Raw genomic sequence first — 18,437 nt, 5'->3', positions numbered from 1 at the left:
ATGAGAGGTGTATATGGATATGTGAGTGGTAGTGTGTATTTATAGATATATATATAAATAGTAAGAGATTAAATATATGATATAGATATATATAATAAACCTACATATAAATAAGATATATATATATATATAATATATATTAAATAATATAATATAATAATATATATGGAATTATATATTATAATATATATATATAATACATAATTTTATATATATATATATAATTATAATATATAATATATATATATATATATATATATATATATATATATATTAGATAATATATATAAATATTTTTATATATATATATATAATATATATAATATATATATATATATATATATATATATATATTATATATATATATAATTATAATATATTTTTTAATATATATTATATATTTAATATATATATTTAAAATATATAATAAATAAAATATTATATTAATATATATATATTTTATACATTAAAATATAATATAAATAACATAATAAAATTATTATTATATATATATATATTCTATAATTTAATATATTATAATATTTTAATATTTTTTATTAATATAAAAATTTTATATATATATTATACTATATACTTAATATAATATAACAAAATATTATATAATATTATATATTATTATAAAAATATATATTAATTTAAATAATATATATTTATATATATAAGTAAAAACTTTTAAAATTTTATATATAATTTTATATCTATATATATATATAAAATACAAAATACTAAAAATATATATATATATATATTATATATATATATTAATATATATATATTTTTTTTTTTTTTTGTTTTTTTTTTTTTTTTTTTTTTTATATATATTTTAATTTATATTATATTATATTTCTATAAATTTTTATAATATAAATAATATATATTTTTTTATATTATTTATATTATTATAATTTAAATTTATATATATTTTTTATATAATATAATTATATATATAATATATTAAAATTATTATATTATTTAAAAATATTATAAATATTTATATTTATATTTTATAATTATATAATAATATAATATAATTAATTTTTAAAATTTTATATTTATATACTGTATATTTTAATATTTATAAAATATATAATATTATATATTTTATACTCATATTTTATATATATATAATCTATATTATATTTTAGTTATATATATATATATCCATATATATATATTATTATATATATATTTTATATATATATATATAATATATATATTTTATGTATAATTATATATATAATTTATTATAATTGTAATATTATATATTAATTATATATATATATATTTTAAAATATATATATATATATTATATAATATATATAATATATATATTAATTATATATATTTTAACATTAATATATATTATATAAAACATTTTTTTTTTTATTTTTATAAAATTATATATATATATATATATATATTTTATATATACTATATATTATATAAATATATATATACTTTTATATAAAACCAACTCTGTCTAATCCTTATATTATTTTGCTTCTTTTAACGAAACTGAATATCAGGTGTTGGGTTAGTTGATATTTTTTAACAAACCCTTTAGATATTACATATAAAATATTAAACGCGGACACCGTGGGTGCCAGGGCCTTGTACTTCCATTTTCCGGAACGCCCTAGGCTATAGGCCCCCTAGCTCGCCTTCCCTGGACAACCCTCCCCCACAGGGGTTTTCTTGGAGGAACCGGTGAACCGGGGAACCAGGAATATGGCTGGACCTGACGAACCGGGTGAAAACTAGGAAGGGGCCCCTGTGCCTCCCTGGAGACCCGCCCCAGGGTCCTCTCTGGAAGCAAGGGTGGAGGGCCTTGGGCCCCGTCGGCTTGCCCCTGACGAGATGTGTGAGAATAAGATGGGTTTGTAATTAATTCTTGAAGGGGTAAAATAATGTTTAGAGGTTAAGGTTATATATATTGAATGAGTTAGTATAATATATATATTATATATATATAGATATATATATATATATATATTTTATATTTATATATATACATATAATATAAAATATATAATATATCATGATATATATAGTATAATATAATAGAGAATATATAGATATAACATACTTATTAATATATAATATATAATATAATATACATATACATATTTTTATATATATATAGATATTATATATATATTAATAATGAGACATACATATCGCATATATATATAAATATATACTAATCCTACATATATAAAGATATATATTATATATATATATATATAATTATAATTTATAAAATTAATATTATATATTATAGTATATATTATATATATATATTATATATAAAAAATTTTATATATAAATTATATATTATATATTATAATATATATAATATCATATATATCATTTATATATATATATATATTTATATATATATATAAATGTGTGTGTGGAGTGTGTGTTTGTGTGTGTGTGTGTGTGTGTGTGTTGTGTTTTATGTAGTTATTACCTATATATTATTATATAAAATATTATATATTATAATCTATATATATTACATATATACAAATTGTAATATATTACATATATACATTTATATATATATCTATATTATATATTATTTTATATATTATAATATATATATATAATATATATATATTATATATATATATGTGTGTGTGTGTGTGTGTGTGTGTGTGTGTATATACATTATGTTACACTATTAATTATATATATCATATATATATATATACAAAAATACATATATATATATTTTTACATATACATATCCCATATCATATATATAATATATATATTATATATATATATACATTACATATATATTACATATATACATATCCCATATATACATATATATTTTTATATATATATATATATATATATATATATACAAATATATATTTGTATATTTGTATATGAGTTTGATTTTTTATAAATTTATTTCAGTGTTCAGCATGTTTATTCAGCTCAGACACCCTTTAATGCTTGAGTCATAATTCTTATCTGACAGCCATACTTTGCTTTATCTCCACATCAGGATAACATGATGGATTTCATCCTGGCTGTGAAAGACCCACAAGAATGGCATAAAGCAAATTTGGTACTCAACCCAAAACATTACTCTGCCCTTCGATATGGTGGACATCACTTTGTGGCCAATGTTCAGGAGAACTGGGGGGCCAAAGTATACTTCAATACTCTTGTGCCAACTCATGAAGGAGTAAGTTTATATGAACTATAATAAAATCATTCACAGTCAAATCTCATTCAAGAAGAACCAGGATATTTATTTTGCAATTAATATTTTTCTTTTATACCCTTTTTTCCTCTATATCCATTATTTATATTAACAGTATGTTTTCTATAATGTTTTTGCAGATGATAAAGTATGGAGTAATATCTCAGAAGAGTTTAGTCACTGACTTGCTTGATTGGGACACAATGTACGTAGCTGGCCGGCTGCACAAACCTGTTCTTATGCTACACCTAGGTATGTGGAGTATTTTGATAATGATTCTATTTTCCTCTCTTCTTTTTAGGGAAAAATATACTTGTTGGAGGGAGAGTTCATAAACTATTTATATTTTGCATTTCTTTTTTTCCAGAGTATAAATTATGTGAAAAGCACTTGATTTTATTTAATTTGGATTTAATAAAAAATTGTAAACTTTAAATCCAGTAAGATTTTTGTAAAATATTATATTATGTTAATAAACTGCATTTCCCAAAATTAATAATGATTACTTGAGCAGGGAATCGTTATATACTGTGTAGATGTAATAAATTCTTTTACAAAAATCTAGGGAGAAAAGTCCTTGGTGCAAGAAATGCCATCTTTGACAAATCATTTTATATATTTATATTCAAAAAATACTTGAAAAGTTACATAAATTTGAAATAATTGTAGCATATAGGTTATAGGACAGTTAACCCCCAATTATCCAGTACTGGAATCCAGAAGCAACAGTCAAGCCAGTTGGTTGTAAGTTTATTGTTTACAGAAGTCTCAAGCAGGAAAAGTACTTGTAAACTTTATGTAATCTATACTATTTGATATAAAATGGAATTAAAAAGCATTCTTAATAAGTCATTTTAAAATGTGGTATCTTATAATTTGGGTTAGCATGAAACACATGCCATGCCAGGATTGTAAAAATACATGCATGTCCACTGTAACTTTAGTTTAACTTTTTACAAGATAGCTCCAAAAGTGCTTAGTCACCAAGGAGTCAATTATTAGTCCTACCTATCTCATGTATTTACCCATTCTCTTTTTGGAAAAATTCTTTTTATTATTTTTATTTTTATTAGTACTTTCATAACATAACATTGCTATAAATTCAAAGAATGGGAAGTCATGCATGGTCATCAGTGCCTACTGATTGACTCCTTTTTGGCTGAGCTTTTGTGTGTAACAAAATTCCACAAGTGCTTAGTTACCAAGAAGTCACTTACTAGTCCTACCTTTTTAACCTGTTTAGCCTTTTCCTTGATTTTTAGATTTTTTTATTGCTTTTATTATTTTAATATTATAATAATCATAATGTCAAAAATAATAATTACAAAATTTAAATTAAGAGCATTAGAGAAAACCTTTTTTTCCTGAAAATTTAAGGTAGGCTAATCAGGTGAGGTCACAGTGGTCATATTAATTGACTATTTGGTGGCTGAGGACTTGTGGAGCCATCAGTGTGACGAAATTCACATAAATATACAGTGGACAAATTATATACCCATGGTCAATGGCTTGAATATATTCCTTACATAAGTAACTATATTAATTACCATGACATCTGGATAATAGAAGATTTATTATACAAGTACAAAAGTAATTAAGAAACAGATTGATATTGTTATAAAGGAATAATAAAGATATAGATTTCATCTGCACTGTTTTTTTGTATTTGGTGTGGACTATTTATGCTAATTTCAGTGGTTGCATTTTATATATCACACAGTTGAGAATATATATGAAAATATTACACTGCATAGATACACTTTAAACATGTCTTGGAGATCTCAACATTTACACCCTGCAACATGGGGATATCCCAAATCTGCTGGGCAAAAAATTTGCAATCTTCATGATACAAGTAGTAATGACAAGGGGTTATACATGCAATTTGCAAAATTGTTTTTGCTAAGTATTCTTTAAATTATCAAGCACCTGAAGAAGAGGAACTTCGCAATGCACTGAAGATAAACTTGTATGCAGCCTTACATACAGCATTGCTGATGCTTCCAGACTCTTTCAGTGAAGAACAGCTTTATTTAATACTGGCAGGACTATCATACTCAGGTCAGTTATTACATTTTTCATGAATTTAATGTATCTATATGATTTGTGGTTCTGTTCAACTTTAATTTCTTTTGGCAGATTCATGGTACTATTGAAATATGTTTTAAAGAATGTCTATATTTCTCTACTTTAAGAATATTTTCTGTAAACTAATTATGCTTAGGTTGAGACAAATTATCATTACCAGTAGATATTTTACATGTAATTAAGATCTATACTTTCCACAGGTGACTTCCGTATGCAAGTTGGAGAAGACCAGAATAAAGTTCGCAATATAGTTCGAGCACAAACACAAGAGTTTCGAACTTTGTACACACCAATCTTAAAAGATCTCACAGAATATGTCTTAGTTGACAGATTTAAAGGCATGGGAGAGCAAGACACTTCTCCTCCAGCCCGGCTACACCACCTCTCCATGCTTCCTAAAAAGCTTCAGGTATGAAGAAAATATTTTTAAAAATACAAGAGCTTATTGTTGAAGACAACAGTCTTATTCATAAAGGAAAATTATTTTACTGTTTTTTAAAAAGCAAAACAAAAACATTTGACTGGAATTTCATGTATATTTCGGAAAATACCAATTCTGATTAGCTATAAACCATTAGTTACTATTACAAATTTTTTTTTTTTTTTTTAATATACCAGTAAAATATTCTTTATTGGCAGCTATTTTTAATAAAAGAGTGGAACAAGGATGGAAGAAGCAGAGACATGGAAGATGTTCTCCGTGCTGCTGCTCATGATCCTGATGTTGGTGATGTCATTGTCAAAGGTAAATAGTACATTTTTAAAGTAAATATTTTCTGTATAGTAACTTGATAGGTAAAACTATTTGTTATTAAACTGCTTTCCTAGTGTTCTTTGCTTCACATTAATTAAATTACAAGAAGATATATAATGTCAAGTTTAAATTATAAACATTTAATCATATATGTAATATTTTTTCCCTATGATACCAGGCATTCAGGATATAGTGAAGACTTCCAGCATAACACAGAGTGTGAAGGGAATTCTAACTGCCGGGGGAATCAAGTCCATAAGATACTCATGGGCCAAGATAAAAAAGATGTGGAAGAGTCTAAGAAGATAATGATGCTAAAGCCAATTAGTTAAAAATTACTGTAAATAATATTTTCTGATAGTTTGTCAATGGATGTAAATAAGTTTGTCAATAATGCTCAAGCTTAAAAGAGGACTCATTGTTCATCCTAGGTGCTAATCTGTAGTAATCACAATGTGGTCTGCAAATCTTATAAGTGAGTAATTTTACACTGAAAATCTAAAATTGTGTGAAATTTTACTATTGTACAATTTGTCATATCTTCATGTATAAATCTATAGAGGATAGTAAAACTGTTAAATCTAATTTACAAGTTTATTTCACCCCTTGTTCATGAGTTTTCATACTATAGATTGTAAAGAAAATAGTATTTTGTCTGCATTGTAATTAATTTATATGTAATAAACAAATACAATATTGTCCAAAGACTTATGCATAATCCACAGTAAATGATGTATGACAAAAAATAACAAAATATTAAGCTCCTGAACTATCTATAACAGTTTTGACAATGCATTCTTAAAAGGTTTTATCTAATAATTAATTCAATGTCTATCAATAACTCAAAAAAAGTATTGCATATTAATTATCATGTTACACTATGTATTGAAGATGTTCCACAGGGAAATACTATGGTCAGAAGAACCTGCTGCAAGTATATAACCAAATCCATAATGGTCTACATCACATTTGGAATACGCAAGGCATTCTACAGTCTTCTTGTGGTACTGTAGAACAGCTAGAGGTTTGCATTTCTTACTGGAAAATAATCTGATGCGAGAATCCCACCCTCCTAGGGCAAAGATTTTTCCATCTGGACGTGTGATGCACGATGATACTCCAGGATTAGTGATCTGAATCTCTTTGTTAATTGTTACCGACATATTATCAATCCTAAAGACAAATACTTTTTCTGAAGCAGTGCCAACTATCCCAGTTTTAGAGTCATTATGAAATGAAAGGCATATAGGATTGTCATTCACCCTAGTCTCACTGATTAGAGAAGTATTGCTCCAGTCCCACAAACTGATGTGGCCACTCTCATAGGCAATAAGAGGTTGAATGTGCTCTGCAGTGTTCAACCAGACTACCTGCATAAGACTTCCTCGACTCTTGGCATCCTGGGGAACCAGAGAGCATATTTTATACTTGGTCTTGGTATCCCAAACAGTGACACCTACTTGGTCTGGACCAGGTACTGCTAGCAGGCTATTCCCATTAGGTAAACAAGTCAAGCTGCACTGACTGAAACCAAGGTAATCAACTATAGGATATTGAGATTCAGCCTCAGGTGGTAATGCAGTGATGTCCCACAACTTGATGCTATCATGTCTCCCTTGTGTCCACAGTTTTCCTGGAACAAGACTATGTATCCATACAATTGATGATCCTGGATGACCTGACCATTTGCAGACTATACTGCTTGTCTGGAAAAATTATGAAGAAAAAAAAAATTAGATCTGACAAATCTCACTATGTATTAAACAAACAGTTTAAAGTAATGTATATTATATATAAAGTAAAAATTTTAATGTAACAATATATGTAAATTCAGTATTTACAAAATCATATTTTACACACCATTATTAAACTGCATTATAAATAAAAAATACCTAACCTTAAGATCCCATATGAAGACTTGTCCTTCCTGTGTTCCAGCAGCTACCCTTTGTATTTTCCCAGTTCCATCATATTCAAAGAAAGTAACAGCTGTGACTGGAGCATTAGCTCCTCTAAGGACAAACACTGGGTCTGGGGGTGAAGTCATAATTCTGTGGGTAAAAAAAGTTTTCCAATCAAAAATTAGTCATATTCATAAAAAAAAGGAAATCATGAAAACATTAATTTTGACTTAATGAATTGTCCTATACAAGAAAATGCAATTACAAATTGAGAATTATAAGTATATGCTGCTATGTGACCTTTGCTTGCCTTGCCATCATCATTAAATGTTCTTGGGTTACTTGCAAATAATATATGAAGCATTAAAAAAAGGTACATAAGAAGAAAAATGCATTAGTGAATCACTTTTATGGGCTACAATAAAAAGCCTCAGGGATACTGTTACAGTTTAAGGAATGTTATAAAATTTACTTTTGTCATGATACCTAAATGTCCACAACCAGAACTATAATTAAAAGCAATGGCCATGCCAAAAAATCATTAATTTATTTTTATTAAACTTACCTTAGTATCATATAACACTAACATTCAACAATTGAATTTAGCCTAAGTAGATCTAGCAACATTTTCATTAAAAGTTACATATTAATTAATGTAAAGTAAGAGATTTCTCTCTCTCTCTCTCTCTCTCTCTCTCTCTCTCTCTCTCTCTCTCTCTCTCTCTCTCTCTCTCTCTCTCTCTCTCTCTCTCTCTCTCTCTCTCTCTCTCTCTCTCTCTCTCTCTCTCTCTCTCTCTCTCTCTCTCTCTCTCTCTCTCTCTCTCTCTCTCTCTCTCTCTCTCTAGAATGACAAAAGAATTTAAGGTAGGAGAGATAGGAGTTAGAAGTGGGATGAAGAAGAGATGCTGGGGGAGATGTAGAAATATCTTGAGAGGAGAAGGGAGGGGAAGAACAATTCTTGGGGTAGGGTGAGAGAGAAACCTTGTTGATGTACTTCCTGCCTGGCTTTGTGTATAGTGAGGCCAAGGTTGAATCAGAGACTTGTCACTTCAGATTCAAACTTGTAGGTAGGGAAGCCACTATAAAATAAATTATGGGAGCCACTACAATTGACATATGTGAAGAGCAGTTTCATTGATTATGACCAGATTGGGCAGGGAGGGCATCGGGTTGTGGAACGGCGACGTTTGTCAAGATGGCCTGGATGCCAACAATTCTGACATTGATAGGGGGGGGGAGGTTGATATGGTTGGAGAGGGAAGGACTCTCCACTAATGTAAACATTAAACAGGAGGTCTATGGAAAGTAATTTTGGTAATATTGGTGGGGGACCTACAATGGCCTATAGGGGGAATGATGTAGCACTACCGATACTGGATTATAGTCTATGAGGCAGGCAAGTAAGTTTTTTCCACAATCTGACCAATGCTTGTCACAGACAGGGCACTTTGTTGGGGAAATGGAGACAGTTCTAGTACAAATATTGAGGGAGGGATGAGGTTGGGCAGGAATCAGTTTGCCAGTGAAGTCAGTTAGGGTTGATAATGCTATAGATTGGGATTTGGATGTAACTGTGACAAGGTGGGAATGATCGGGGTAGCTGTGGAAGGAAACTTTGCCTACTTGTTTTTGGAGGCATTGCTGAAAGAGGAGTGTTTTGTCAGAGTAAGGGGCTATGGGGAGGATTACGAAAAATCAATCCCATTTGGTTGTGCTACAGAGAGTATTCAAGATATTTGTAAAGGAGGGGGTAGTAGAAGGACAGGGATGTGTGGAAGAGGGAGTAGTGTTGGGAGAGGTAGTACAGTAGAGTGGTGGTATGGGGTAATTGATGAAAAAAGTTGTAGGGATGGAAGAGATGAAGTAGTGGATGTTGGGAGAGGAGGAATGTTTCCTGGAGATGGAGTATTAACCTAGATGGATGATTTGGACTGGGCTGATGTGATAGTAGGAGGGGGTAGTAGTAGCTGTGTTCTGAGTCATGGGTCAAAGGAGAGCCTAGGATAGGGGAACTGGAATTGAAATCAATTAAAATCAATTGTTTAATAAAGGGGTAACTATTAATGCCCCTATTAATAGTACAAAGTCTTCATTACTGGCCATGGTAAGCCTAGGATATGCTGGGGAGAGAAACTGTCCACCCCTCAGGGTCCCCTTGTGGGGCAAGGGCTGAACAACTAAATGGGAATACTGTGCCCATGGCTCCCCCAGGCCATTCATTACTGGCACAAAGTCAGACTTTCATCCTTTTAACATGGCTCTCACACCTTAGGAAGTGGATAGTTGAAAGGGTTAGAGAGGTGGAAGAAATGAAAAGGGGAAGGGGAAAAGACCATGCAAAACTTGTTGAGTCGAGGGCTGAGGCCCAAGACGGGTGAGTCTCCGTCTCCTAAGCCTCTAACGGCAACAATGAGCATGGGACTTAATTTAGACTTAATTTAAGAAATACCCAACATAATTTTCAACACCAATAGCTACTTACCATTCCTAGTTTTTTCTTAATTTTACAATCATGAAGTTAATCATGCATAATGCTAAACAAAATGTCTATCAAATATAATTAGCTACACCACTGATGTTTTGTCACTGGTGGTACCAAGACTGTGTCCCTTTATCCATTTATTTGGACAGATAGATGCCATATGATAAATGAATAATATCCTTCCTGTTTAGAAGGCATACAAAAGGAATGTTTTATATGAAAATAATTAGTGAACTAATCTGGCAGTCATGCAAAATTCAAGTGTCCTCTTGTAATTCTGCAAGACTGAAACTAGGTGTTGGACAACAATTTAGCAAAACATAAATGGTGTACCTGTATAATAAAACCATAAAATCTCAGTACTCACATTTATTGGGTTGATGCACTGTTTGTTGGATTTTGATTTTATACCGAAGTGGTGTTTTGTTTTCCGTATATGTTCACATCATTTACCAATTTCCTTTGCTTTGTTCAACTTTTGATATATAGCTTTCCTAATGTTTCTGGCCTTGTACTCAGTGTGTTGATATTAATGAAAAGTTTAATAAAACTACTATGTCCATTTCACAATCATGTCAAAACATATATTCCAAGCTTCATTATAAACCTATAGGCACTAATCAAAATGTTCAGTAAACATGTAAATACATAAAAAATGTTTTTTTTTTTTTTTTTTTTTTGGTTGGGTATTAGAATGACTTAAATATCTGAATAATCTTCAGCTGAAGAGCACAGTCGCAAAGGCACATATAAAGCATCTGGAATGTATTTTTTTCTAAAGTGTTAAAGTATTTTAGAAGTGTACATATCACTATTACAGATGATGCCTAGATATATTAGTATGACTTTTATACCTGAGCAGGTTCTTCATTATTGTCAGCAACCAGAACTTCTCTGTTTTCATAAGTCCAAAACCCATTGAGATCAATCAAGATGCTGCTGACAACATCTCCTTGGCCACAATTAATAAGATCCTGAAGTGTTATTCTACAAGGATCTGCTGGCTTCACCATATCAAATATCTCATCTTTCACATCTTCAAAGTTCACTGGTTCTTGGTTGTGTTGCCGCATCTGTTCTTGTATGGATCGGAAAAAGTAATTTAGAGTAAACACATTTAGGTACCCCTTTCCATCGATGTCAAGAATTTTGAAGAAATAATGCAGAGCTTGTGGTTCCTTCTGGTTTTCAAGAGCCAGAACAAAGTCTAGGTAGGTTTTGTAGTCCATCTCACCATCGTATGTAAGGCACTCCTGGAAGACACGGTCAATGAACACAGGAGTCAGGGTTCCCATGCCATATCGTGAGAGCTCTTCCTTGGACAACATTCCATTGTGATCTTTGTCTAAGTTGAGGTAAACACCATACACCCTTAGGGCAGATGGAGCTGAGAACCAATTATTCTGCTGTTGATCTTTTGGTAGTTCTTCATCACGAAGTTCAAGAAGGTCATCCAAGAAGCTACATGCTAGGATATCTTGAATTTTAATCTGCCCTGTGTGCATCGGGTCAAGGAAGAAGAAGAATTTTCTGACAGCTGTGCAAACATAAAAAGAGTGGAAAGACTTCTCAAGGCCATCTAACTGAGGTAGTGTTGGTATCAATTCCAAGATGTAATTTTCTAGGTCTGATTCTCGTAGATAACCCTGCCCTGTAACATCATACAGGGAGAGGCCAATCCTCGTCTGATGAAGCCATACTTTTCTCATCACATAATTGAAGAAATTCATGATGGATATTCTTCCATATGGATCATTCTGCAAAAGCTTACAGAATGTTGATGGTTGGAAATACTGCTTGCATTTAGGCCCAGCTTGTTCAGCAACCTTTAAGAAATCCTCATAGTTTATCAGCTGCTCTTCACCACCTAGGTTAGGAGGTGACTGGTGTTTGTCAAGGAGCATCCATAAATTCTTTAGTTCATCATTATCTAGTAGCTCCCTGCTCCTCCTCTGAAGAAAGACAGCTCTAGACTCCTCACGCAGTTTTTGAAGCAACTGATCATCCTCTGGAGGCAATTTATGATAGAACTTAGGTATTACAGAAAAACTATTTGTATGTGTACCTGTTTGCTTTGCTGTGCCTTTCCATTCACAATAATACTTTTCAAAGAGTTTATCAACAGCTTCTTTATCTTTTTCTACAGAACTTGCATCCTCTCCTTCAACATCTTCTGTTTTCTTTTTTTCTTGCTTATTTAAATGACTCTGAAGAAGTGATTTTAAATCCATTGTACAGCAATACCTGGAAATAGAGTGCTTTTGTATTATTTTGCCAAATAAATAAAATATATATGTAATATATACATATATATAAATATATAATATATATATATATATATATATATATATTTAATAAAATATATATATATAAAAATATATATAATATATATATATATAATATATATATATATATAAAATATAATATATATATATAAATTATATATATATATATATATATATATAATATATATATATATATAAATATATATATATATATAAATATATATATTATATAAATATATATATATATATATATATATATATATATATATATATATATATATATATATGTCCCAGTTAAAAAACAAATTCTGGACATTATGTTTGTCCAAAACACTTATATCAATAGGTCAATCATAAATAAGGACAAATGTAGTTGTTTATTGGTTGGGGCATCATGCAGCTTCACTATTCAAGGAAGTTCTGAACTGGTTCCAGTGTCCTGAAGATGTGCATGTGATTGCTCTCTTGGTTTCAGTGCAGGAGGTTTGTTATCAAATAAAGAACCAGTGTAAGCTCTATCCAGTGAGATTAGGATGGATGCTTGTTGACATTAACATCATAAGCCATGAGGTGCAGAAGCAGCCATGATAACTGCCCAAACAATACACCAAATGAGTGAGCAGATCATAAGAAAATAACATAGTTTAAATCTTTATTTCATATATCTGCTCAGATATCAAAGACTTTTTGTATATTTTGTCTCCCTCCACTATAATCAAGATTTCCTTCAAGCCTGTGGGATGGGGAGGGGAGAGTTGGTTGCTAACTCAAAAACCAAAGTCTGGTTAGCACAAAAAACACAGATCAGATTTTGATTGCACCTCAAAATCCACTAAATCAACACTCCAAATAACTGTTTTCTTTATAGAGATCTTACCAAATTATTTCACTATTCTATTCCAATAACAATGCAGTTTTTATATATATTACATTACCAATTTGATAATTCTTTACAGTGCAGAAGCACTCACCAGAGGCTAAGTTACCTGCTCTATATCACAATTTTTTTCAACGATCTATGTGGCTGTGACTGGGTATGTCCTTTGGGCACTACCTGAGGAGAAGGTTGATGGGGGAATCCACTCCCCAACATTCTCCAGCAAACACTGTCTTCACCTCAGAATGTATAGTAGCGTAGAGGTGAAATTTGGGAGCTCTGAGTGGACTTGAAGTGGCACTCTCTGCAATCTTTTTCCTTTATTTGTGGCATTGCCATTCATGTCTGCATATTATTTCGTCCCAACAACTGCAACTTTTTGTCCTCTACAAGAATACCATCTTCAACTTACCCTACAATAGTGCTTCTATACTATTTGATTAACCTGCATTTCTAGCAACAGAAAAGAACACTCAACGAATTTTCAGGGTCCCATTTTCCCCACCTTCGATTGAATTTTGCATTTTCATTTCAAGTTCTCAAGCTCTGAGTCAAATCTTCAAGATCTTGGAAAAAACATGCCATCCTACCTTGAAATTATCATTCCTTGATTCAATCATTCACAGGGTAAAAATGCATGAATCTCTTATTTTCCATCGCAAATGATATAAGTGAAAGAATAGTTAGCTGTTTATGAAGTGATTGGACCCCTCTGAGACTAACAGCATTTTAACCCATTGCCGACGGGTGGCATGTGCGTACATGCCATGGCATGGCGGGACCATCTGCCGGGGGCACGTACGCACATGCCATAGAGTATGCATGGACATGCCTTGAGTTTTTTTTTGTTACAATCAAGGCAAAAGATTATTTTTTTGCCAGTGAAAGTGTGATTAAGTCGGTTCTAACACTTTCTCATTTTTACCATGCAACAAACAAACTCCATGATGCCACACACTGCTTATTTTATTCGGACTATAGACCGAATAATGATCAACTATGGAGTCTATATAACAACAAAAATGCCCTTCAGTCTCAATTTATAAGGAAGTTTGGTAAGTAGAGACTGTAAAAAATAATGAAAATTGAAAATACAACATATCTTCGTAGTATTACGAAGAAACGGCATGGGATGCTGGTATTTGGCATGAGTGGTCGCGCATGCTCGGGCGACGATATAAGCCCCCGGCAGCGAGGCCCAGGCCACTATGAATGCTACCCGTCAATTATGGGTTAAGCATAGGTTTGGTTGGTCTACAATTCTTGCACTGAGGCCAAGAACTGCACTGTTCACTGCTTAATGCAACCGCTAAAGCCTGAGCAGTGGTGCTAATCTGCATGAATGGCTCTATAAAACTTTAAGCCTGAAAAAAGTCTACACTTAAACTTAAGTAGCTTTCAAAAGAACTAATGAAAGTTTTAAATCAATAGATCTAAAATCTTTACAAAATATATCTTTACCTAGATGCACATACAGTGCACCTAAAACAGAAACACACTTCCAATTGACATCTCTGACATGCTATCAAAACAAACCCTGCACAAAACAAATGGAAATTACTAAACCAATATACTATCACCCAATTATATATGTACAATTTTGTGAAGTTGAAAATAAAAGTCACTGAATATAATATCAACAATAAAAGATGCAACAGACAGCTAATCAAACTATGATCTGTGCTATATTTGTGGTCAGGGGTACAGTGCTGAGATAAAAAAAATAAACACCAGCTTCTTCTGATATTGAAATAACAAAAAATGCTATTTAAATAAATCTGAGCAATGCAATAGAATGGCTCAACCTGTCATCAAAGAGCCTGCCCGTAGTGATACAAGCGATGCTGGAGCAAAGGCCAACAAACACGTTTCGACTGCATTCTGACAAGATAATATTTATAGATCTCTTCCTGGGGAATCAATTCCTCTGAGGAAATATTATAGGGAGTTCTTAGCCAACCTCCACATTAGAAGGGTTTTAACTACTATGATATGCAAAAGACACTGTTACAATGGTGATGGTACACTGCTTGACTTTGCAAGAGAAAGTCTAGCTTGAGAAAGCAAGAAAAATTCTTGATAGCAAAAAAAAAAAAAAAGTCTTGAGATTCTAGGCAAAAAAATTCCCTGCTTTATGCGCCGTTCACATTAATCTATTCTGTCCATGGATCCCTTTACAGAACTGGATGCTTCCCTTGTTGTAAACGAATCCGAGATGAAAATCCCTCCACAGCGCAAAAACGCTCTTTCGGTATTTCATCCCTGCCAAGAGCTGAAATATATTGCCGAAACAAAAACTATAATATAATTACTGGTAGACTCATTACTTAGAATCTTAAAAAATTATTATATATCATGATAAAAACAAACTTAATTATTAGACACAAAGATATATTGCATCGAACAACGATGTCTCATTAAATATTTAAAGATAATTTGGATAAACGTTCATTTGACTAACGAACATAAGCATGGAGCTCTCTTTGGAAGTTATTTATGCTTTGTTGGATAAGGTGAAAGTCAAAGAGCCGTTGTGGAACACCAGTCATAAGGACTGTAAAAACAGGAATGTGAAAAGAACATTAATGGATGAAATAAGCAATGAATACCCAACTCTCACCATATATGCATATTTCACTTTTCTTGATCCTCTTATTTTTACCTCACATTCCTAATCTAAAGGAAATCTTAACCTATTATTGACGGGCATAAGAACTCACTGAAATCAATTAAAATCTAGTGAGATGTGGCAACGGCCCGGCAGTGGGCGCGGGAGTCCGCTGCCTTAAGCCGAACGTCCCGCTCCACTCGCTCTGGCGCGTCGCCGCGCGTACAAGTTTGCCCGTCCGTGAGACCCGTTTTTCTATGACGTGTCTACACGTGACCCGTCAATAACGGGTTAAATATAGGTAAAATCTTATTTTAGTAATAGTATGCAGCAGTAAGCCATATTATATTAATGTCTGAAGGGACCCTGAATGTAGTGTGACCAATCCCCCTCTCCAGCTGACCAGACTTTGGTGATCTTATCTGGGGATCCTAAGACAGAATAGACTAGTGTGACCTTTGTTTTAAACAGCTTAAGTCCCTACTACTCAAAGCCACTCCTACTAGAAACCAAAAACCTTCCTCATTTGAGAGCAAACCCTATCACTGTATTTCCCTATCAGGGATTCAACCCTCATCACATGCAATGACAAACTACAGATTCACGCATTATAATATGAATGATTCAAGCAATGAATAAGAAATTCAAAGGTTGGACGGTGTGCGTGGAACTAAAAGAATGTTCTCCGTTACTGACAAAATTTACCTTATTACATATGGCTGTGTGAAACTGAAACAATACCAAAGAAATCAAGGGCTGGCAATAATGTCTGTCAAAAGGTAAAATAATTTAATACATCCAAACAAACGTTCAACACAATCGTAAGTTTACTTTGTTTTGTTCCACAAATAAACTTCCGTTCATATCAACTGGTTATATTTTAAGTTTATAAAGCTTACTGAAACCCTGTCAGTCACTTACCTACCTTTGTAATAGCTGTCCAAGAATACAACGTTTTCAGTTTAGAAATAAATGAATTGCAAAACATTCATTACAACCTCTTGCGATCCCCTCTAAGTCCTTTCGTCAATCAGCCAGAACTTCGCAAATCTCAAGCAGAGAAACAAAGTTGCCGAATTATTATTAAGAAGTACGATAACTGCATGAAATGTTATATGTGTGCGCTTTTGAATGTAGGTGATCATAATTCTGTTTTTTTTTTTTAATAATTTCATAGAGTATTATTAATTTGATAACCTATAACACTCGAAAATTGATACTAGTATCCTTTACCGATATTTTTAGAAATTCATTGTATAAACAATGAACCATTCGAATTGTAAGATTAAAATAAACACATTTTCTCCATAGCATACATGATAATGAAATTACATGTTTGAGAAGCACTATTTCGTAAACGCTTTCAATAAATTGAGAATAGTCTTCGAAATAGTGAAGTTCGATTACGCTCGCTGAGTGGGAGCAGGTGTTGGCGAGGCCCCGGACTGAGCACAGTCTTCAGTCGCGCCGAGGATGGCGTTCTGAATGGACGTGTACCAGTGAGTGGCTGATGAGTGTTGATATCACGTGTGAATCAAGGTGCAAGTGTCAGTGGCTCGTCTGATTTGCAACAATGAGTAATATGTAAGAGAATACCGTTTGGATAAGGAACCACCAGCATGCCGCTGGTGAAGCGACGTATCTCGCCCGCGTCGCTCTCGCGGCGGCCTTCCACCTGGGGCGTGACGGAGGCTGGCGAAGAAGTAAGCCTACAAGGAGAATATGACCTGACAGCAGTGGCCAACGTGACCCTGTGTGGCGCCCTGCAACAGCTTGCTTCCCTCGTGGTGGCAGCGCAGGGCGTCTCGCGAGGGCTCGAGGAGGAGCTAGTCAAAATCAACAGCCGCGCCGTGTCCCTCACCTCGCGCCTTGGCTCGCTGGAGCACTGTGTCGCGCGCCACAACCCTCGCACCGTTACAGTCCGTAAGTGGTTACACACTTTCAGCACTTTCATGAGATGCCTTTGTAGACCAGAGAGATAGAGAGAGCGATTTTCGGTGGTCGAAGAGGGGTTTAACGCGTGCCAGGGCTGGGTGATCTACTCTTGAGAGAGGGAAAGCTTCCTTACCTGCCATTGTTTTATATCTACCAATTTAAAAGTAGTTTTGATACACGACACTACAGAATATAATGCACGCATGATTGTGCATTTCGTTGACTTAGACGAGAGCTAAGGTGCTAATGGAAGAGAAAAAATC

General features: G+C 32.4%; 3 protein-coding genes across 5 annotated transcripts in view; 1 reads left to right on the top strand and 2 right to left on the bottom strand.

Moving 5' to 3' along the window:
* Positions 1 to 6,671, top strand: part of LOC119574459 (phosphatidate cytidylyltransferase, mitochondrial-like) — a 15,955-nt gene extending 9,284 nt beyond the window's left edge. Inside the window, exons 2-7 of the mRNA XM_037921689.1 lie at positions 3,044 to 3,226; positions 3,385 to 3,496; positions 5,171 to 5,305; positions 5,533 to 5,741; positions 5,972 to 6,077; positions 6,265 to 6,671. Of these exons, the coding sequence (XP_037777617.1) occupies positions 3,044 to 3,226; positions 3,385 to 3,496; positions 5,171 to 5,305; positions 5,533 to 5,741; positions 5,972 to 6,077; positions 6,265 to 6,395 (876 nt within the window). The 3' untranslated portion in view covers positions 6,396 to 6,671. The remainder of the gene's footprint in view (positions 1 to 3,043; positions 3,227 to 3,384; positions 3,497 to 5,170; positions 5,306 to 5,532; positions 5,742 to 5,971; positions 6,078 to 6,264) is intronic.
* LOC119574458 (guanine nucleotide-binding protein subunit beta-like protein 1) lies at positions 6,667 to 17,285 on the bottom strand. 3 transcript variants are annotated; one of them, XM_037921688.1, is made up of 3 exons: positions 17,165 to 17,285; positions 7,984 to 8,137; positions 6,667 to 7,792 (listed from the first exon to the last, which is right to left on the bottom strand). In XM_037921688.1, the coding sequence occupies exons 2-3, from the start codon at positions 8,131 to 8,133 to the stop codon at positions 6,965 to 6,967; spliced, it is 978 nt and encodes a 325-aa protein (XP_037777616.1). In that variant the 5' UTR covers positions 8,134 to 8,137; positions 17,165 to 17,285; the 3' UTR covers positions 6,667 to 6,964. The 3 variants fall into 3 exon arrangements, with proteins under 3 accessions (XP_037777616.1, XP_037777614.1, XP_037777615.1); XM_037921686.1 differs by lacking the exon at positions 17,165 to 17,285 and adding an exon at positions 12,535 to 12,712; XM_037921687.1 differs by lacking the exon at positions 17,165 to 17,285 and adding an exon at positions 10,837 to 11,105.
* Positions 11,128 to 17,285, bottom strand: LOC119574457 (serine/threonine-protein phosphatase 2A regulatory subunit B'' subunit gamma-like). The gene is made up of 2 exons (XM_037921685.1): positions 17,161 to 17,285; positions 11,128 to 12,713 (listed from the first exon to the last, which is right to left on the bottom strand). The coding sequence occupies exon 2, from the start codon at positions 12,698 to 12,700 to the stop codon at positions 11,318 to 11,320; it is 1,383 nt and encodes a 460-aa protein (XP_037777613.1). The 5' UTR covers positions 12,701 to 12,713; positions 17,161 to 17,285; the 3' UTR covers positions 11,128 to 11,317.
* Positions 17,286 to 18,437: the final 1,152 nt, after the last annotated feature.

The sequence above is a fragment of the Penaeus monodon genome, chromosome 6, assembly GCF_015228065.2.
Source record: "Penaeus monodon isolate SGIC_2016 chromosome 6, NSTDA_Pmon_1, whole genome shotgun sequence".
Lineage (NCBI taxonomy): Eukaryota > Metazoa > Arthropoda > Malacostraca > Decapoda > Penaeidae > Penaeus > Penaeus monodon.
The sequence above is the reverse complement of the archived record's forward strand: the minus strand, read 5'-3'. Positions and strand labels throughout refer to the sequence as shown.